We start from the raw sequence: 21,183 nt of genomic DNA, 5'->3' as shown, positions 1-21,183 counted from the left end.
TCAAACAACTCTAGTTCGAGTATCGTCTGCACTTGTACGGTTGCAGATATCACCAGTTCAGCTAACGTAGTGACACTTATTTTGAAGGTGACAACCGGATACAGTCCGTGTAGCTCGCGTTAGTTGTACATGTAAACGTATTCCCTGTATATCCTGTGTCTGTGTACAGGATATAGCGCTTGTCTAAAACAGGTCACGGTAGTATCTTATTGGTTATAACGGTGTGATCGCTGCCCTCGGGGCGGTTCTTGGGGAACTTTACACGGACTTACTTATCTGTTAGTGTCATGTTGTAAACAAGAACTTTTGTAATGCGCATCAAGCGGTCGTTAGAGCAGCTCCATCTACTGTTAGCCTAGCTTGGTGCTGAAGTGGTCGAGTTAGTGCAGGTGTGTATTGTTCTGTTTGGTTCTGTTCAGTTCAGTTCACCAACAACACTACACTATTCTCTCGGACATGGATCCACTCGGAACCTTCGTCGCGGCTCTCGGGTGCTCAGCCTGCGTCGTGGTGTGCGGGCTTGTGTTCGCAGCCCACAAACTTGGACTGTTCTACCAACTCTTCCACAAGGTGGGCTTTCCTTTCACACCAAAAGCAACTTTTACTCTTCACGAGTTTCCATTGTTTTCATTTATTTATACACATGCGTCGTAGTGCATTGTTGCATTACCTCCAACCAACACCACCTCACACTGAAGTGAGATGGACTCCACCTTTGACCAACCTGTTTGTGTGGAGCACAAAGGCCCATCATATCAGCTGGGCAGGGCATGCGAGTGCACACAGGCTGTCAGGTGGTGGTAAACATGAGGTCTGTGGACTAAATAAATGACCATCCTTTCACTGCAACATGTATTTATCTGTAACAGACAAACTTTACAAACCCATTTGTGATTTTTACTTTTGCAAAAATCACCGCTTTTGATTCAGTATTTGCATGTTGGAGATGTAATGGACCACATGCACCTCAACCTAATGGATGATTGTTGTGATTCAGGCTATGTTAAAGTTGCACTTCAACATCAACACAAATGTCCATTAAGTCTGAGAGTTGCCAAAAAAAATTTGACATTCCTGGATGTGGTTTGTTCTTTGTGCCAAGTTTTACAGAACCTAAAAGGAATGCACAACGTTAACACAAATTAGCATCATTTTATCATCTGTTCATTTACTTAATTTATTCATACTTTCTTACTTTTATCTATTTATTTTTCTTGTTCATGCCGTGCAGGTCACGGGGTCGATAAACTCTGCTCTACCATGACAGATCAGTACAGTGTGTCCTCATCTGTTTTTCAGGTTGAAACCCAGAGTCCACGTCACGGTGGGGAGAGCGTGGCCGAGGTCCTCCGCGCCCATGGAGTCAAGTTTGTCTTCACCCTCGTGGGCGGACACATCTCGCCCATCCTGGTGGCCTGTGAGAAGGTCGGCATCCGTATCGTGGACACCAGACACGAAGCCACTGCTGTGTTTGCTGCTGATGCTGTGGCCAGACTGTCAGGTACCGTTTTAAGTGTTACACCAGTGAACATGGCAGTTACAGAGAGTGAAGACAACAGTCGCCAGATTGAACCGTTCTGTTGAACAGTACCGGGCTTGAATCACAGCGACCGCTCAGATTTACCGTTTGTTTTTAACCACATGGCGATATTAACTTGTAAAACTGACAACATGTTCCTAGGCCTAAAACCAGGGCTTCCCAAATAGTGGGGCGCGGCCCCCTGGGTGGGCGTGGTGAGGCCTTTAAATGGAATATGGCACGCATATGGACATGTATGAATGTTAACAAGCCTCCAGTCACTAGGTGGCAGCAGCTCATACAGTGGTTTGTACAGATAAAAAATATATATGTTATTAGGTTCTTAATAACCACTGCCTTAAACTAACAACACAGTGTGAGGCTATGTTCTGTAGTGTAGCAGTTAGCACGCCTGACTCAGAAGCAGCGAGTCGAGGGTTCGATTCCTAGAGGAATCACATGCTTGGCCTGTTGCAGGAGATCTGCTGTTGACACAAGAGTTTCAAATGATATTGTTAATTATTATTTTATTATTAAGCTGACAAAGATGTTTACCTTGTTCTAATGAAGTCTTTTAGTCGAGTTATGTTTTCCAAAGGCGTCCTGACGTCTGTTGTTGATTCTGCACCACCTTCTCCACCAGGCACCGTGGGTGTTTGTAGCTGTTGTTGATTCTGCATCACCTTCTCCACCAGGCACCGTGGGTGTAGCGGCGGTCACTGCTGGCCCAGGTCTGACGAACACAGTGACAGCTGTGAAAAATGCCCAGATGGCTGAGTCTCCGCTGTTGCTAATGGGCGGCGCCGCTGGAACACTTCTTCAGGTGACTTTAATTCACGTTCTTACTGTATGTGAATATGAAGTGACTGTTGGTGTCACATTAAAATGATATTTTTCATCCGTCTGTGTGGCTCAGGGGAGAGGAGCACTCCAGGACATCGACCAGATGTCTCTGTTCAAGCCCCTGTGTAAGTTCTGCGCGTCCATCAGGACGGTCAGGGAGATCGTGCCCACCATCAGGAAAGCCCTGGCCATCGCTCAGTCTGGAACCCCCGGTCCTGTTTTCATAGAGTTCCCCATTGACACACTGTACCCCTACCACCTGGTGGCCAAAGAGCTCGGGGTGACAAATGTGCCCAAAGGGCTGATGGGAAAAATCATGTCTTGGTATGTTATCAACCTTTGCCGTTTCTTGTGTTATTCTTGAAAATTCAATATGAAATGCATCTTTAAATTCAAAATAATATTTAAAAAAATGTATCTACTTATTAAGAATTCTTACATTGTACATTGTAATATTGACATATATATAATATAATATAATTTCTCTCCAGGTATCTCAACAACCACCTTAAAAACCTGTTTGCTGGAGCTTGGGAGAAAAGGGACGTGTCTCCACTTCCTGTTAACATCCCACTATCTACAAATGATCAGGTGTGGCCACACAAAAAAAAGAAGCTAATTTTGCCCGTGTTCTAAAGGAGTTTTAGGAAACCAACATTTTTTTTTGGGATGTTTTCTGACATGTTAAAATCAGGTGCAGAGGTGCATAGAGTTGGTCAGCCGAGCCAAGAAACCTGTGATTCTGCTGGGCAGCCAGGCTACATTACCTCCGACACCGGTCGATGACATCAGGTGGGACACAAAAAAAATCAAAACTTTCCACTAGTCTTCCTTTCTCTTCAGTTTCTTACGTCAGTGTAAATCGTGCTGTTGCTGTTGCTTTGTCCTGGTGTTAAATTGTCCTCGTGCTCTACAGAAAGGCCTTGGAGGTTCTGGGTATCCCGTGTTTCCTGGGGGGCATGTCTCGTGGCCTGCTGGGTAAGAATAGCCCCATTCACATCAGACAGAACAGAAGAGACGCTCTGAAGGAGGCAGATCTGGTGCTCTTGGCAGGTTTGGCCAGACTTTTAAATTCACCTGTGATTTCGAGTCGTCATTTAATGTGTTAGGGTTCACAGGAGTCCTCACGTGTTCTGTTGTGCTGCGTTCAGGTACCGTGTGTGACTTCCGCCTCAGCTACGGCAGAGTGCTCAACAGAAGGAGCAAAATCATCGCTGTCAACAGAGACAAGAGTCAGCTTCTGAAAAACTCAGACATGTTTTGGAAACCAACGCTGGCCATTCAAGGTAGGTTTGACAACTTCCTTTATCCAGGTTTGGTTTTATGATTATGCTGATCCTGAATCAGCCATTTATGATTCTGAAAAAATGAAGAAAAAAAAACAAACACACACATCCACACCTTAAAAGGTTTTTATAATATATATGGTGTTTTTTATTTTTTGTTTTTTTAAATGTTGCTGTAGTCGACATGACTTCTTTGAAGATGTAGTTTCCTTCTTTATTACTGGACTATATATATATATATTTTATTATTATTTATTCACTTCTTTATTACTCGACTATATATATATATATATTATTATTATTTATTTGTTTCCCAAAGTTTCGTCACCCAAGTCAATAGACATTATTCGTAAACTCCTGACCCCCAAAGATAATCTTGCGACCCACCTGAGGGTCGCGACCCAGTCTTTGGGAAATGCATGAAAACTTTCACATCTGTTAAAAAAACAGTGTGGTTATTTTATATTTATGTAACAAAAAGATGCTTTTTGTTCACTCCAGGTGATGCTGGTTCATTCCTGGTGCAGTTGTCCAAGGGTCTGAAGGGCCACCGCTGTCCAGAGGAGTGGACGCAGAGCCTCCGAGCAGGAGACGCCACCAAAGAAAACACCAACAGGTGATAACCACGGTGTCTTAGAGTACATTCGTTATTTTAATCATCAGTCAGTCAGGAGTGTTGGTGTAAAGACGGTGTGGATTCTCTCACAGTGCTTTACTGACCTTTGCCCTCCAGGGCTAAGGCTGATGAGAAGACGGATCGTCACCTGAATCCCCTGAAGGTGCTCCACACCGTGGATGAGCTGATGGCGGAGGACAGCTTCATCGTTGCTGACGGAGGAGACTTTGTCGGAAGTGCTGCTTACATCATGAGACCTCGGGGGCCGCTGCGCTGGTTGGACCCAGGTGTGGATGAAACGGACCCTGTCATGTGATCTGGTTTCTCTGATCTGAACTCAGAGCTTTCAACTCTTTATATTAAATGTATACAGGTGCCTTTGGAACTCTTGGAGTCGGAGGAGGATTTGCCCTCGGGGCAAAACTGTGCCGTCCTGACTCTGAGGTATAGTCATTAAATATTCATAAAATCTATATATATATATATATTTCCCTATATTGTCCTTGTTCATTTTACATGATCCTCTTTGTATTCTTAGGTGTGGGTCGTGTATGGAGATGGCTCCCTAGGATACAGTGTGGCCGAGTTTGACACCTTCACAAGACACAAGGTAAAATCAGCAGTTTTTTACATAATCATACTATGTATTTTGTCTAATTTACATACATATATTTATATATATTTACATTTATATGTATGCATATAGATGTGTGTAGACAGTATGTATGTGTATATATGTATTCATATGTATGTATAATTATATATATTTGACTTAACTTGTATAGCTTAATACAGTATTGAGACACTAACATTTTTCAACTGTATATTATTTTTTATATTTTCTTTGTTTATATTGCATAACATTATTTATAACCATTTTCTATCTTTTTTTTTTCTCCTTCCATCGACAGACTCCAGTCATAGCTGTGGTAGGAAACGATGCCTGTTGGAGTCAGATCTCCAGGGACCAGGTTCCAATCCTTGGCAGCAACGTGGCGTGTGGCCTGGCGTTTACGGGTGAGTCTTTTTTTTTTTTTTTATTAAACGAGGTCCATATTGTTTTCTGGAACATTCTGTGTTCTGTCCTCTCTGCAGATTATCACACGGTGGCTGACGGGTTCGGTGGTAAGGGCTACCTGATAGGGCGTGATGATGAGGACAGGCTGAGTGACATCATCAGGCAGGCTCAGACGGAGGCCAGGGAGGGGAAGGCCACACTTCTCAACGTCCTGATAGGAAAGACGAACTTCAGAGAGGGTTCTATCTCTGTCTGAACTCGAACTCGGTTTTGGTTTGGTCTGTTGCCTTCACAGAGTTCTAATGTCAGGATCTCCTCACAACTGCAGCCTGACTGCACCTCTGCTAACCCTCCTGTGCCCTTAAAGCCATCTCTCCATAACGTCTACGTCCAATCAGAAATCAGGTGATCATAATTCTCCTCATTTTTCTTTTTTTTTTTTTTTTGTGTGTCAGGAATTTTACTAAAACTTTGCTCAATTTAACTGGTCAAAGTTGATAACTACACCTGTAGTATTAATGAATTAACCAATTAATTAATTGAAATTTTAATTCATTATTTGTTCTAAAAAAATATTTTGCTGCCTTGAAAGAAAGATTCAAAAATGTCCTGTTTGTTAAAGGGACGGTAGAGTTTAGTCAGCTTGGACTTCAGTCAATCATACGGCAAATTAAAAAAAAAAATTAAATTAAAAAGTTTCCTTAATTCACTTGACGTTGTTGTGGCTCAGCACAGCCACAGGGTGGTGTTTCTGTTGGTTGAACCTCTGTGAGTGAGGAAAGAGTTTTGAAGTCTGTGCGTTTTGTCTCTTTTTTTTTTAAAATGACAAGCATTTATTAATGAATTACATGAATGTAATGAAATGCAATACTCTTTTTGGTACTTTATTCCCGTCTTGAAGACGCACCCCAGTCAGACGCTCTTTTTAAATGATTGATTTTGCCCCTGTATGGGAATGGTAGTCTAGGAACGTTAGGGTAAATCACACTAAAGAAAGAATTAAAAAAAATTAAAGATTTTTTTTTCTTCTTATATTATTTATTTCATATTTAATTTTGAGAATTAATCAATGTGTATGTTTTTGACTGTTGACATAAAATGCCTTAAATGTTTTTCTCTGTCTTCGACATCATACACTGATCAATACCAAAGATTGAGACCCATATTGATTACAAAGAAAGTAATTACATTGGCAAGAAAAAACAAGCTAAAGCAGAACTGCACTTATGTGTACATTAAAGTATGTTACTTTACCGATCAAAATAATTTAAAATTAAATTATATTTGTTGAATTACTTGTGTAGCTATTGGCTAATCATCATACAATTTCATAATTAACTCATTAAAGTAACGTATCAATAAATAAACTTGAATATTTAATTGCTTTGATTTAAAATGCCCCTCCAGATGTACTGTATAGAACTCTGATTTTTAATTAATATTACTGTACACGTTAGTATCATTATGTTGCAGTACCACTGTGTCACGTTGGTACTGCTCGGGGTATTTTCATCAATATATGTTTGGTTGGATTTGTTGTGAATAAAGGGAAGAATAAAAAAATGTCTGCACATTATTTTTTCTTAAAACTGCAAAAATATCTCTGGAAAAATACACAACAGCAGCATGATGATAACATCTTCACGTCGCGTTGATTTTTTTTTTTTTTGTGACCTTTGGTCTAAATATTTTAGTTATTTTATGTCTTAAACAGAAGATGGCGGCAGAGGGCGGGAGTGGTTGGACCGAACGCTGACGTGTTCCTCTTCGAAAATGTGTTATAAATGGAAGAACCAATAGAATTATTGTGGTTAAAAACGACCTTCCTGTCTAGAAAAACAAACATCTGCAGCTGTGAGTGAGTGTGACACAGTTAACCACTGGGTGTGATCCAAAGGCATGGAGTATGGATTTATGGGACTTGTGGTTTTTAACTGTCCCGGATCAAAATCGCCTTATTTGAATGATGTGGTTCTGTCTGTGAGTCAGTGTTAATCCGTGTGATCCAAAAGGAGTGGAAAAGAGGCCCATTCTCAAGCATATATATATATATATTTATTTGTACTTTGTTTTGTTTGGTGATTACTGATCAAACTAACGTTGTTATCTAACGTAACTTATCTAGAGATCGAGTCATGTGTTAATAATTTTATTTTTTTGTATAGCATCTTTTTTGTATTATTATATATATATAAAATATATTTATTGTATTTTGTATTTTTTTATATAGCATCTCTCCTATGATAACGTCAGCCATGACGTAATAAATTCACTATTTATTCGATTTGTTTTGCTGCATTCAAGTGCTTCACGTTGTCACCGTTTGCATATATTTGTATTTAGGTAAATGTTATGTACCGCCGATTAAAAAATGATGGGGCCTTCAGGCTCCACAGATATCGACAAATATTTTTTTATTATAATCTCTTCTTTCCGGAACTACGAGTCAAAATACGACTCAATTTCGTGTAAATATTTCAGGCAAATAAGGTATTTGTTTTTACAAACGGTCTCTAGCTCTAGGTCCACCCCTGGGTCAGTGAGTTAAACGTCACGTGTGGTGAGCGAATGAGGAAAAAAAAAAACGGGAGTTCTGGAAGGAGTACCTGAACGCATCACAAGAGCCGGGCGTCCGTCACTGCAGGCAGTGACTTCAACAAGTGCTACAAACTTAAACGGGGACACACGATGTTTGGAAAAGAAGACAGGCGATTGGCGAGAGGATCCGCTAACATTGTCAGCTAACAACGACAACTGTTGCCGCTTCAAATATCCCAACCTTGGTCTCACAATGAGCCGGAGAGTGCAGCAACTTTAGAGGGCAGCTAACTTGGCTAAATTCAAAATAGAAACTGTTGCTCAGTGCCTATGTATGCTGCGTCTTCTGTGTGCGCAGTTATACAACAAGCGTTGTTAACCTTAACTGGGTTAATTAGCTAGTATAACCTAACCGACTTCTGCCTAAGGACTTGTACTCAAAGTAGTGGAAACGCTGGACATCAACTTTCCTACGCCACGGTAAGATACCGTAGATAAGTATGACGTTACACATAGATGCAGGTACTCGGTATGATCGTTTTTACAACGCGTGTTTTTAGAAAGGAAATTGTGACTTACTTCCTGTTAGCCAAACACCTGAAGCATGTGTCATTTCCCTCACAATAGCCGTAATATAAGTAAAGTTTTTGGGGTTTTTTGCGTCCCATAACTTTGCGTAGTGCTCTTTAAGACGACGTTGGATTGTGGAGCTCAACTAGGAAATCAAAAATAAAAACATCCCAGAAACAAAGGGACTATAATGTGAAAAATAACATTACAAGTATGACACCAACAAAAACAATGGAGGTGACGTCACTCTAGGGTGTGCCTTGGAAAACAAAGTTGTTGTTTTTTTTAATTATTATTAAGTCACTCTGTCTCCTCGTAAATATGATGATACATTAGTCAACACAGAACATCCATCATGAGGAGGAGGGAAACACATGATCGTGTTGATGGTCTCTCAGTTTCAGGAGGTGAATGGACTCCATTCTGGCAATGAAAACTGAGAAGCGGCTTCAGCCTGCAGCAGACTCACAGGATGCCGACTCCAACGCGAAAAAGCCCAGGTAAGCTGATGGGGCCGACCTGGAGACCAGCTGGACGTCATGGTGACAGTGACAGTCAGACGTTAACCCTCTCAGGGCTGACTGTTTATCAGTCAGTCACAAAACTGACCTCATTACATGAAATGTTTGTTTATCTTTTCTGCTGTTGAAAGAATGTGGAAAAACCCTAACCCTGTTAGGCAACAGTAATCACTCGTCCTCTCTCTGCCTGGTTCAAAGGAAACTGCTGCCCAGCCTGAAGAATAAACGAGCCCCAGAGCTGGTGCTGGTGATTGGCACAGGGGTGAGCTCCGCCGTGGCCCCCCAGGTCCCGGCGCTGCGCTCCTGGAAAGGCCTCATCCAGGCCCTGCTCGATGCAGCGAACGACTTTGACTTACTAGAAGAGGAGGAGAGTCGGCGGTTTCAGCGGCACATGAAGGAAGACAAGAATCTAGTGCATGTGGCCCATGACCTCATTCAGAAATTATCCCCGGTAAGATTGCTCTTTATTCTTCCCCTCGCTGTTTTACAAAACATCACGCTGCAGGACGTGCTCAAACACAGCAGGACTGGTTTTCGGGTTGTTGTCCATCAGCCAAACACCGCCTTGTTTCAGCAGCCTAGCCTCGTGTTATTGAAAAGAGGCTGTGGTTTGAATTTGTTCTTAAAGTGTTTGTTAATGAACCAAAACAGTTACTGGAATAATCACACGTTCATTTTAGGGAGGTCACTTTTTTTTTTTTACACATCCCAGTGTCTGGTCCAGTGCTAGACTGACAGATGGAGACCCTTTTTACTGTTTGTCCTCAGCGTTAGTTATGTCTCATCGCATCTTTGACATTGATAGAACTCGTTCTGTGGCAGCCCTCAGTCTGTGGACTAAAAGGGAACAAAGAGTTCCCTTAGAGCGTTGATATTAGTTCACATACCACAGTTCGTCTGTTGGCTGTGGACGATGAAGGGATGTGAGCCAGTGTTTGTCACCAGTGTCTTTACTAGTACTAACCAGCTAGTCTGGGTTTAGTTGTTGGCCCCCTGCTGCCTCACTGTGGTATTTTTTTATGTGACAAAGCTACTTGCTTTAATCTAACATCCTAGAAGGCCACAATTTGAGTAGGTGAGGCTGAAGATCACATCCAAGGTTTTTAGGCACATACCGCCACCTACTGTACTAGAGTGTGTAGTGTCATGGTATGACCACTGACTTTTTGCGCTAACGCAGCTTACTCCTTACTCCTTGTTCCACGATTCACTTTTAATTTCAACCATTGCAAATTGTCACACATTTTTTTATTTTATAGATGTATGATGTATTCCTAATGATGTGGCGTCCCTAAAATTACATGGGAGACGGGGGGGTCCCTGAAATCCCCCCCACCTCCATCACCTCCGTCACTACACTTCACCTCTGGCTCCTCGTTTTTACTGGTATATATGTGGTATATAGATTTTTTTTTATTGAATATATATGACACATATTTTTATATGCAAGTATGTGGTTCCTTCACGAAGATATATTTGAGGTGTTTACACGTCTGTAAACTGTAACAAACCGAGGCGGGGGCAGCGGTGACTCGCCGTGATTGATGGATCTTTATGAAGTCGTTTGGAAGAATTTAAAAAATTGGTGTCAAGGCCTCGGTGATCCTGCAGAGGAATCTTGTTGTTGACTGAGCTCGACACACACTTGTGATGCTGCACTGAAGAGTGTTTGTTCAGATACTTGCTGGAAGCAAAACTAAAAATAAAAAGAGGACATTCCCATGTTCCAGTATCTGCCTTTTTAGCCTCAGGTACTTGTAGCTGTATCAGTACTACTCCCTGGAACTCTGGATTCTCGAGTAACATCAAAGGCATCCTTTCAAACTATGGGATTGACTGTGTGGGATGATCTACACCAGGGGTCACCAACGTGGTGCCCGGGGGTCACCTGGTACCGTGTTCTAAAAATAAAACTAGTCAACAAGAGAGTCAAACATTGTAGTGTTACTGTTTTGTTGCAGTGATATTTAAAAAGGTTCAATGATGATGGTGAGAAGACGAGTGTCTACGATTGTCTGTCCCAGAACTGATTATTGTTACATTGTTCAGGAAGTGTGTATCAAACCAGTAGCTCTTCGTATTACTAAGTGCCCTTGAAGTAGCTCTCAGTTTCAGAAAGGTTGGCGACCCCTGATCTACACATTAGTATTTAGTCTAAACCAGGGGTGTCAAACATACAGCCGGCGGACCAAAACCGGCCCCATTATTGTATTTAATCCGTCCCGGAGAGAAAAAAAAAAGTTAATTTCACATTTTTTGTTAAGTTATATTTAATTTAATATAAATAAATAATAATAATACAAGGAAATTCTGAGAGGCCAGTCTCCTCTGACAGTAGTTCTCCTCCTCTTCTTCTTCTTCCTACCACAGAGAACGGGGAACGTGCGCTCCACGTTCTTCAAGGACTGCCTGTATGAGGTGTTCGATGACCTGGAGTGTAAAATGGAAAACGCTGGGAAACACCTACTGCGCTCAGTGCTGCAGCTGATGGAGAGCGGCGCGCTGGTGCTCACCACCAACTTCGACAACCTTCTGGAAATTTATGCGGCGCACCAAGGCACAAAACTGGAGTCCCTGGACCTGACAGATGAGAAGAAGGTAAACCTGCTGACGCTGAGGCACTGATTGATCCGTCGTGATCACTGCACATCACTATCAGCTGTCATCAGGTCAGTGCAAAGGTCTGAAACAGGCCTTTGATTTGAGTGAGAAAAGCAGAGATGCTGTTGTAGGACACTGATCGTCTGGAGCGACGTCTCCCAAACTCGATCCCCCAACCCCACATTTTTGTTTCGTAGACTGAACCATTGTTGAGCCCCAGCACGTTGACACGTTCCCATGAGTCAAACTCATGGCCCGGGGGCCAACTCTGGCCCGCAGGTTAATTATATTTAGGCCGTTAGATCATATGAAATAGGTACAAGAGTTGGAATTGTAGTATTAGCAGTGTCTGTCGTCTGTAGTCTGTAGTCTGTATTTGTAGTATTAGCAGTGTCTGTAGTCTGTCGTCTGTAGTCCGTAGTCTGTAGTCTGTAGTCTGTAGTCGGCCGGTTTGAAAACACACAAATGCTGTTTGACCAAACTCGTGGACAGAGTTATGTCAAACAGCAGTGTTTGCCAAGACTTTCAGTCGAACGTGAGGTGGAAGCAGGTTTTTGGGAAGTGAACACTCATTTGTTTCTCTTTGTGTCCGGTTTGAAAACACACAAATGCTGTTTGACCAAACTCGTGGACAGAGTTATGTCAAACAGCAGTGTTTGCCAAGACTTTCAGTCGAACGTGAGGTGGAAGCAGGTTTTTGGGAAGTGAACACTCATTTGTTTCTCTTTGAACACTTCCTCTGTCAAAGGTAAAGACGTCAAATGCTGCTCACGTCACTCCCACCGTGTTAATGTCATTTGGATTCTTAGTTAAAGATGAGAGTTTTCAGGAGAGTGAGTTCCGTTTTCCAGGGAGCGTCTCCGTGTCACGGTGCCTCTCACTCCTGGTATTTATGCCTGGTCCTTTTCAGGCCTGGTTTCCCATCACCACTGTTTACTGATCTTACACTCAGCCCAGTAAGAACTGGTTTGAGTGCCACGGGTCGTTAAAGTGTGTGTGTCTGTGTGTGTGTAGGTGTTAGAGTGGGCCCAGGAAAAGAGACCTTTAAGTGTTCTCCATATCCACGGTGTTTACACAAACCCCAGTGGCATCGTACTGCACCCTGCTGGCTATCAGAATGTACTGCGGAACACAGAGGTCATGGTGAGTTCTAAGGTTCCACTGAGGTCTGTCTTGGTGTGGTCCTGTCTTTGTCCTTTTATGAGTACTTCAGTGTTTTAATAGGACACACCACCCACTGCCAAAAGAAAAAAAAATAAAGGTGGTCCACCCGTGATGTCCCATCGTCTGAATGATCTGGTTGCCGTCAACAGTGTGAGATCCAGAAACTGTACGAGACCAAATCGTTCGTGTTCCTCGGCTGCGGACGGACGGTCGACGACACGACCTTCCAGGCGTTGTTCTTGGAGGCGGTCAAACACAAGTCGGACCTGGAGCACTTCATGCTGGTGCGGCGCGAGAATGTGGGTGAATTCAAGAAGCTGCGGGACAACATGCTGGACAAGGGCATCAAAGTCATATCTTATGGAGACGAGTACGCCGACCTGCCGGAGTACTTCGAGAGACTGGCGAACGAGATCTGCAACCGCGACGTAGCTACCAACGGCTGGGGTAAGAAGGGTCAGAGGTCGTCACACAGCTGTTGTTATTCATGTTGTATTGCGTCACTGTTACTGTAGCCTAAAGAACAAACAGCCTAGAGTGGGTTTATCATCGGATGTCTCTACTGAAGTCGGCTTCATTTTGATCACTGTTATCGTCTTAAAAGTCATGTTTTTAAATGTGTTATGGACAGTTTTGATGTCATGGGAGGTTAACAAGCTACTGCCAAAACTAAGCTCACTTCAACAGGGAACTGAGGTGAAGTTAGTCCAACTGACCTGCTGATGCTGTTGTTATTAAAAAAAAAAGTCCTGGCAGGATCACAGTTTGTTTTAGCTTCAAAGTCTCCGCGCTAAGTGTGATGAAGTACCACACCTGACACGTCACAATGACTTGTAGTATCTGTTTCCTCTAGGGAGGTACTGTGATACTATGACTGCTCTTCATACATTCATAGTATCTGTTACCGTTCTCTGGAGAGGAAACACTGACCCAGAGACACTATAAATACTGCGCAGCTACTTAAAGTTCCTGGAAATAGAAATACTCTGGAGACAAATGTGACATCATCATCATCATCATCATCATCATCAGTCTCTCTGGAGTATAAGTTCGCAGCAGACAGCTAGAGTGCCCTCCAGTGGCTGTCAATGTGAAAAATAACGATCATGTAAATGTTCAGTGGTACAGGAGTAGCAGATACTGGTACACAAGCCTAGAGTGCCCTCCAGTGGCTGTCAGTGGGAAAATAATAATACATGTGAAATTATATATTTTGATATATATGTCGCACCTGAGTATAAGTTGCAAACCCAGCCAAAAGTGATTTTGTCTCTCTGTGATTTTTCAGTAATTCACTGCATCGATCTTTCTGGTACATCTAGACTTGTTCTGCTTTAAATGTATTTTTTTTTCTGTTTCCAGGGTCTCCACCGCAGAACGGGGAGGAGCAGGTGAAAGGATTAAACACACAGACGAGCCTCCTCCAAGGTTAGGACTGAATGCTTGTCTTTGACGTCAGACAGTGACACTTTTCTGTTGTGACCTTCACAGCCGACTGCATGCTGGTAGCTAGAAAGATCTGAGACTCTCCCTAACGTTCAGCACCAGAAAGACCTGCAGTGTTAGGGTCGTACAGAGGGTTGTGCAGTAGTTCATGCATGAAGATCACTCTAATTTAAAGACTAATTTAACATTCTCTCAATCAACTACTCACTCAAATCCCTTCCCTCTCTTTTTGCCCCAGACTATGATTCCTGACAGACAAACTCGGGCATCGTTTCAGCCCTTTTCTTCTGCAGCTTCGTCAAGAGATGGGTGATTTTTTTTGTTTGTTTTTTAAATAACATTCAGTTTTGGTTTTGTTCAGGAATCTCAGACAACAATGGGCTTGGGGACCTGTCAGCTGTTACAGCTGTGTAAAACTGTGTTTTTATATAAAGGGAAAGATGAGGATACTTTGAACATCATCATTAATCCGCACAAAACCGACCACAACGTTTGGTTATGAATAGGGATGTAACGATACGATCCACTCACCATACGGTTTTATCACAATTATTATTTTTTTAAACAAAATGAGCTCCATCATTTCCTGCATTTGTAAGAACTGTTGAAAATACATGACTAACTGAAACATATAAATATGCTGTCACTAAGTCTGCGTAGGGACCTGACGTCATGGTTTAATCACGACCGACGTTTTTAGGTGCATACCGCCACCTACTGTACTAGAGTGTGTAGTGTCATGGTGTGATCACTGACTTTATACCTTGACGCGCGATTAATATTTTTATTTCAACTGATGCGAATTCTAACGGATTTGTATCGATTTTTTTTTACCGATTCACGATGCATCGATACATCCCTATTTATGGATATTTCTTGTGTATTGATGAAATGGGCCAGTGATGAGAACCTCATAGTGTGAATTGTAATTTGTAATGTCTTAACATGTGTCAAGACTTAAATTCAAGGAAATAATCCTTGGTTATTTTTGGTGAAACCTCAGTGATAACGCTTTATACCAAAAATATTAACGCGTATTTTTGTATTTGTCTGTAGCAGTCGCTTTGCCAAAGGTGTGATCACAGTTGAAAATGTAACTTTTTTTTATTTTTAATATGTGCATGCGTGTCCGGTGTAGTATTTAAATGGAATTTTCAAAATAAAGCTTTTGGTATTCCATTAGTCCTGTGTGCTTTCACTCATATGGACATAATGAAGTTCCAAATGCAGGCGGTCAGAGCATACAGCAGCTTTATTTAGAAATGTTTACATTCTCATAAATTAACTCGGATCTGATAGAACTCTGGAGTCTTGCACTACCACAAACCAAAGATGTTTTTTTTTATTATTCCATATCAAATGGAGAATAATGAATTGAGGGGGGAAAAACAAGGAACGTAAAAAAAAAAATCTGGGACTTATTCTGAAATGAAAAATAAATAGGATTATTTATTGTTTGTTTTTTCCCCCATACAAAATGGTAGGATTTAAGTCTCGGCCAGGCTGGAAGTCACTGAAGGTTTGGTTGTGGATCTGAATGTCCATGTGGTCTCTTGATGGACAGTGTAGTAGAAGAAGTGTTAGAAGAAGACAGGAGACAGATAGGCACTATGGTCACAAAGCTTTCCTCATCGTTCACCCGACCTCACTCCCGAAAATGAGGGAAAACTGACGGACAGAATGCCAGGAATGGGCGGGTCTTTACCGTGTAAACCAGTTAACCAGCCTAGTTCAGTCAGCCAGTGTGCCGTGGGGACTTCCTCGTCTCCAAAAACACAGGCTGACATTGAGGTACTTCTGATCAGTTTGGCCCGAAACAATCGAAATAATGCAGAATGGAGGAAGCTCCTCTCACTCTGCTGCCGAATGATCGTGTTTTCCAAGTGCACGCCTTCTTTTTCATGAGGGGAGAAAAAAAGTCCTGTCTTTGCATGTCACGAGTTCTTCATCTGATGCCGAGCAGTGGGGACGGGAGGACGGGGAGGCAGAGAAGCAGGGCTGGTACGTCTCACTACAGTCTGACAGAAGGTGTTTGCTTTGTTGGCGACGAGGACGCAGGACGCAGCGGAACTTTTAAGCCTTCATCAGAGCGCTGACCACCGCTCGGGCATTCAGGCTGCGCAGGTCGTTGTAGGTCTGCCCCGTGCCCACGAACACGATGGGCTGACCCGTGATGTACGTCATGGAGATTGCAGCACCCACCTGTGGAGGAAAAGAGCCGTCAGCTTTCAGAACTACTGACTATTTATAATTCATTGGTTTTTTTTAGGTGGCGGCGTCGGTGGGGCATCAGAGCCCCCGCTGGAGTCTCACCCCTGCTGTCCCCTCACCCCTGCCCGCTGGAGTCTCACCCCAGCTGTCCCCTCACCCCTGCTGTTCCCTCACCCCTGCTGTTCCCATCCATTTAAGTTTAGCACTTAAACCTTACGAGGTGTTATGGTCTGTAGACGTTGTTTATTGATAAACCGAGCTGAGCAGAGGCGAGGAGCCGTGTTTAATTACCTTGTCGTCAATCGTGTCAAACTTCGTGAGAACAATTCCGTCGATGAGCCGAGGTTTGTCAGACATGGAGTGATCGGCCAGAGCCTGATTAAACTTGACCTGCGGTGACACAGGAAGGGAGACGTGAGTCACTGGGAGGAAAACTGAACGGAACGACATTAATATTTAAAATGTCAGGTTTCTATTCATCTGTTGGAAAAAGGCTGAAGAGATTAGAGGGGGTTAGTGGAGAGTCGGAGGGGGGAGGGAGGTCACCTACCAACATGACAAATCCATACATAAAAACAAGCTGAGTTATGCTGACCTCTGCTGGGAAAATGTGTGTACTTAAGCCCATTTGAACTTGAGTGGGCGTTCAATTTCAATATTTTCTCTGATGATTTGAAAGTGTTTTTCTTTTGTCTTACCAACTGGTCGACCGCCTCGTTGCCCACCAGAGCCTCCCCAACAAACAGCACCAGGTCGGGCATGTTGACAGCGATGAGTTTGGCCAGGGCGGTCATCAGGGGGGCATTGTCCTGCATCCGCCCAGCTGTGTCCACCAGCACCACGTCAAAGGCCTGGTTGCGAGCTGTGGAGATTAGATTTTAAAAAATGAACTCTGCCTTCACCACAGGACTGACATTAAACAGTTATTTAGAGGAAAATGTACCATAATTAATGGCCTCCATCGCAATCCCAGCTGCATCCTTCCCGTAGCCCTTCTCATAGAGCTGGACTGCGGACCGTCCTCCGTGCTGCTCCGGAGGGTGGAGGGAGTTCAGGCGGCGCTGATGAGTGCGGAGCTGCTCCACCGCCCCCGCACGGAACGTGTCACAGGCTGCGATCAGCACTCTGAAACCGTTCTCGATCAGCCAGAAGGAGATCTGGCCCAAAACGGAATGTTAAAAAAAAAAAATTGTTCATCATTAGAAGAAAATCTTAAGTAAACTCAAAACAAGTCTTGATGTCAACGTTATGTGAAGTCTAAATTATTTTGAATTACAGAAACAAATATGCACATTTCATTATTGGAGGAAAAATCAACAACGATTCCCACAGATATTACATAACTATGCTAATATGACAACGATTCCCACAGATATTACATAATTATGCTAATATCGCCGATCTATATTATCGAACATCCCTAGTTGGAAGTACATGCTCGTACTGTGTTGACTTTAGCGCCATCTAGTGATGTAAACAGAGATTGTGGTTGAATATTGTTCAACTTTCATTCCTGTTGAAGACACACAGCACATAAACACCTCACCTTGGCCAGGTTGGTGGACTTCCCAACACCGTTGACGCCACAGAACGTGATGACAAAAGGCCTCTGGAGGCGCTGCGCCTCCATGACGTCCCTCAGAATATCCACCCGTCGCTTTGGCTGCAGGATCTGCACCAGCGACTCCTGCAGGGCCTGCTTCACTGTTGAGGCCACAGCTGCAGGAGACAAACACCAGACACACTCGTCGTCACCACCGGGAGACGGAGATGAATTAACGCCAATATCGTAAATCAACTTACTGGTGAATGTGCCCATGACTTTGCCCTCCAGTTTTTTGGCTACAGAGTCACAGAGCTGGGAGGCGATTTCGGCTGCTACATTCTTAGCTACAGAGGAGGAGAGGGGATGAAAATAACGGATCATTTCCTGGTGAACGACAACGGTGAAGATGTAAACACTGATACCATACCGATGAGGTGGTCCTTCATCTTGTCCAGCACCGGCTCCATGTCCTCAAAGGTCAGACTCTTGGAGCCCACCAGGCCCTTCAGCATCCCAAACATGCCCCCGAAGCTGCCACCTTTTTTAGTGCTACAAAGAACGAAAAAAAAGAAGCGTGGAATTTTTGATGGTTTTGTAAGAATTGACTGAAGATTTAAAAACAGTATAGTTTGAATTTCTACATCTCAGAGACCTCCTGGAGGAAACATCATACCTTGTTTTGCTTTTTTCATTTACAACCACTCTCTCCTCCTCTTCTTCCTCCTCCATCTCCTCCTCCTCCTCACTGGACTCGTAGTCCACAGGCAGCAGATCTCCTTCCATGGAGTTCACCTTTATTCCCTTAAAACAAATCCACCACAGTGAGATTTCATTTTTGGACCTGATCTTTGTCACAGACTCAGACGTCATTTCCAGCTGAGGGAGGTTCCGTACCAGGTCGGTGTTGACCTCCTCCATCTGCTCCCCGTTGCTCTGGAGATCGTTCTTGTAGCTGTAGTCCAGTTCCTTGGTACTGTTTCCTCCCATGTCCCAGACACGCATCTGTTTCTCCCTGGGTTTCTGAGGCTTTGGAGACTTACTGCAGAAAGAGAGAGGAACCTTCTGAACTGAAGCCCGTGACTCAGTGTCTAATTTAATGTGTCGTTTGTCAGATTTAATTCCATGGATTTTTTTTTTATCCACATCTTTGCTCTAACCTGTTTTTCCAGCAGATTTATATCCATGGATTTCTTTTTATCCACATCTTTGCTCTAACCTGGCCTTTTCAGTCGTCCCTCCCATTCGTTTGCGAATGAACTCCTCTCTATTCTTCAGAATGAGCTCCTCGGGAGTCAAACCCTGGTTACCATTTTCAACCGTCTTCTGCACAGCAGGTGTGACCTTTTTCTGATCACCTTTGACAGGCTCAGCTGCAGGAGCTGGAAAAGACAAAAGTGTCTGGTGAGAAATAAACCAACAATCCATTTAAAATGTCAATTTCAGGGGTAAAAACAGCAGGCTTGTACATACCCTCCTTTTTGGTATTTTTATTTTTCTTGCCCCCCGGTTCCTTGCCTTTGTCCCCACCCTTCGTCTCAATCATGGACTTCACAGTTTTTTGGGATTTCTCAGACTCTTTAAAGGACCGCATAGGGACGGGGCTCCGAGCTTTGCTGCTCTCCTCCGCCTGTCTTGAGGTAAACAACTTAAATAAATCAGCGTGTTCGGGAGCAGAAACATTTGGACGCGTGAGGCACGTTGGTCTATACTGTCTCCAGGTGGAAATGCCTGATTCATCCACTGAATTTTGAGGTTCAGATTTGATGAAATGGAAATATTACCTCGAGAAACTGTCTTTACCTGAGAAGCATATTGAAGTCGTCTTCAAACTCGTAGCTGTTGTTGAGCAGTTTTAAAGCTCCCCTCTGCTCCAGCTCGTTCTTATAACGATCCCTGAAATGAAGCTGCACATCATCTATGAACTTGTCCACGTATGTCAGCGTCAGGATCTTTTGAAAACCCACCTGATGTATAAGAATAACACAACATGAATACAAATCACTTGTTTAAAACATTATTTTCTATTATGACTGCCAGAAAATGGTTGGTAGTTAGGTGGTAGTTAGTTAGGTGGTAATTAAACAATCATTTTACCAACCTTTGTTGGTTAGTTAGGTGGTAATTAAACAATCATAATGAAGTTCATAATGAACTAAGGTTTTGAACTGACACATCAATTACATTACAGTTTACGAAGCAGCCTTCAAAGGATAGCAGTTTTAAAAAATGACTTGCCACAAAAATGAGCTCAAACTCATTGTCCAGTTTGTATTTAAGACTCAGAGCCTCATGATTGAACGACGTGTTCCCGCTTCTTTCCTGAAAAACAGACACACACAGAGGAGGTAAACACGACATAAAAATGTGTCAAGAGTTTGCTAGAAACTGTGCATTTAAACCTGGAAGAATGTTTTTTTAATGGATTACCAAGTACTTTATGCATTTGTAAGTGAGTAATTTTACTCAAATCCTACGTTAGAATTAAACTTATTTATTACTAATTCCGTCAGGTTTGTTGACAAACAGAACCATCACTTTCACACTACAATAAACTGTAAACAAATATCACTAGCGTTAACATCCAATAAAACAAAGTGAAAGGAAAACACGTCCACGTTTGATGCTGTTTGTTCTATACCTGACTATCGCCTACAGACAACACAGACTACAGCATGAAAACTAGACTAACGGTGGAATCTGTTATATTTACTCAATTGTTTATTCGCCAACAAAACCTGACTTGTTGAATTTTTTTTTCCTCAATTAGAACAATTCTAAAAAAACAACAACCACAACAACACGTTACCAGACTGTAACCTCTTGTTAAGTTGTTGACCGGTTAAACTAAAGGTCGCTCACTTACAACATACGCGACCCTTTTAGCATTAGCTCGAAAGCTAACTGAGATTGCGCATGCAGAAGAGAATTTTCTGGACAGTTTCGTCGCGGCGTCAAGGCTCACCTGAAGGATCACGGAGCGGATCAGAGCGTTGACAGGCCCGGCGAAGGACTCGGTGACGCCGGCTCCCTGAAAACACCACAACACTATGCCCCCTTTGCTGAAGATGGTAAAGAAATCGAGCATCTTGCCAACACGTATCTGGATTAAAAAACACAGACACAAGCGGAGCGTGGAGGGGGGGGAAATGTGGGATTAAAAATATGGCGTGTGTAGAAATAATTCCGTTGTCAGTTGATGGAGTTTGAAGAAAATCTTGAGAAAATACAAGCTTACCTTACTGTACTTTAAATAATAGTAAAAATCCACCACTGGAGCGAAACTGCTTTAGACACGTCAGATGCT

The 21,183-nt window shown here is 42.9% G+C and overlaps 3 protein-coding genes across 5 annotated transcripts; 2 read left to right on the top strand and 1 right to left on the bottom strand.

Annotated features, from left to right (window-relative positions):
- The first annotated feature begins 129 nt into the window (after positions 1–129).
- On the top strand, positions 130–6,845 carry ilvbl (ilvB (bacterial acetolactate synthase)-like). Its single transcript, XM_008308556.3, has 14 exons — positions 130–570; positions 1,300–1,501; positions 2,215–2,342; positions 2,436–2,686; positions 2,854–2,953; positions 3,057–3,154; positions 3,279–3,415; positions 3,514–3,648; positions 4,150–4,264; positions 4,382–4,551; positions 4,638–4,708; positions 4,803–4,874; positions 5,176–5,281; positions 5,360–6,845. Exons 1-14 carry the CDS (start codon positions 457–459, stop codon positions 5,536–5,538), a joined length of 1,878 nt encoding a protein of 625 aa, XP_008306778.1. The 5' UTR covers positions 130–456; the 3' UTR covers positions 5,539–6,845.
- A 1,000-nt stretch (positions 6,846–7,845) lies between these two features.
- On the top strand, positions 7,846–15,304 carry fam118b (family with sequence similarity 118 member B). 3 transcript variants are annotated; one of them, XR_003049538.1, is made up of 8 exons: positions 7,846–8,300; positions 8,789–8,890; positions 9,110–9,362; positions 11,282–11,509; positions 12,527–12,655; positions 12,737–13,123; positions 14,039–14,104; positions 14,361–15,304. XR_003049538.1 is itself a non-coding variant. In XM_008308560.3 (8 exons), exons 2-8 carry the CDS (start codon positions 8,802–8,804, stop codon positions 14,372–14,374), a joined length of 1,077 nt encoding a protein of 358 aa, XP_008306782.1. In that variant the 5' UTR covers positions 7,855–8,300; positions 8,789–8,801; the 3' UTR covers positions 14,375–15,304. The 3 variants fall into 3 exon arrangements, 2 of the variants coding, with proteins under 2 accessions (XP_024910781.1, XP_008306782.1); XM_008308560.3 differs by having other exon boundaries at positions 7,855–8,300; positions 12,826–13,123; XM_025055013.1 differs by having other exon boundaries at positions 7,847–8,300; positions 14,039–15,304.
- A 52-nt stretch (positions 15,305–15,356) lies between these two features.
- Positions 15,357–21,183, bottom strand: srpra (SRP receptor subunit alpha). Its single transcript, XM_008308559.3, has 15 exons — positions 21,115–21,183; positions 20,842–20,979; positions 20,115–20,198; positions 19,680–19,843; positions 19,350–19,510; positions 19,096–19,258; positions 18,774–18,918; positions 18,553–18,680; positions 18,307–18,428; positions 18,137–18,223; positions 17,880–18,052; positions 17,277–17,490; positions 17,032–17,195; positions 16,625–16,723; positions 15,357–16,324 (listed from the first exon to the last, which is right to left on the bottom strand). The coding sequence occupies exons 2-15, from the start codon at positions 20,962–20,964 to the stop codon at positions 16,196–16,198; spliced, it is 1,956 nt and encodes a 651-aa protein (XP_008306781.1). The 5' UTR covers positions 20,965–20,979; positions 21,115–21,183; the 3' UTR covers positions 15,357–16,195.

The sequence above is a fragment of the Cynoglossus semilaevis genome, chromosome 4 (genome assembly GCF_000523025.1).
Source record: "Cynoglossus semilaevis isolate Cse_v1.0 chromosome 4, Cse_v1.0, whole genome shotgun sequence".
Classification (NCBI taxonomy): Eukaryota; Metazoa; Chordata; class Actinopteri; order Pleuronectiformes; family Cynoglossidae; genus Cynoglossus; species Cynoglossus semilaevis.
This window is presented reverse-complemented; position numbering and strand designations above follow the sequence as displayed.

Coding starts and splice junctions, on each gene's coding strand:
- fam118b (XM_008308560.3), top strand. CDS start 8,802: ATGGACTCCATTCTGGCAATGAAAACTGAGAAGCGGCTTCAGCCTGCA. Junction 8,891..9,109: donor TCCAACGCGAAAAAGCCCAG/GTAAGCTGATGG, acceptor CCTGGTTCAAAG/GAAACTGCTGCCCAGCCTGA. Junction 13,124..14,038: donor CGTAGCTACCAACGGCTGGG/GTAAGAAGGGTC, acceptor TTCTGTTTCCAG/GGTCTCCACCGCAGAACGGG.
- ilvbl (XM_008308556.3), top strand. CDS start 457: ATGGATCCACTCGGAACCTTCGTCGCGGCTCTCGGGTGCTCAGCCTGC. Junction 4,265..4,381: donor ACCAAAGAAAACACCAACAG/GTGATAACCACG, acceptor TTTGCCCTCCAG/GGCTAAGGCTGATGAGAAGA. Junction 4,552..4,637: donor GCTGCGCTGGTTGGACCCAG/GTGTGGATGAAA, acceptor AAATGTATACAG/GTGCCTTTGGAACTCTTGGA.
- srpra (XM_008308559.3), bottom strand. CDS start 20,964: ATGCTCGATTTCTTTACCATCTTCAGCAAAGGGGGCATAGTGTTGTGG. Junction 20,199..20,841: donor TCCGCTCCGTGATCCTTCAG/GTGAGCCTTGAC, acceptor TCTGTTTTTCAG/GAAAGAAGCGGGAACACGTC. Junction 18,429..18,552: donor AATGAAAAAAGCAAAACAAG/GTATGATGTTTC, acceptor CGTTCTTTGTAG/CACTAAAAAAGGTGGCAGCT.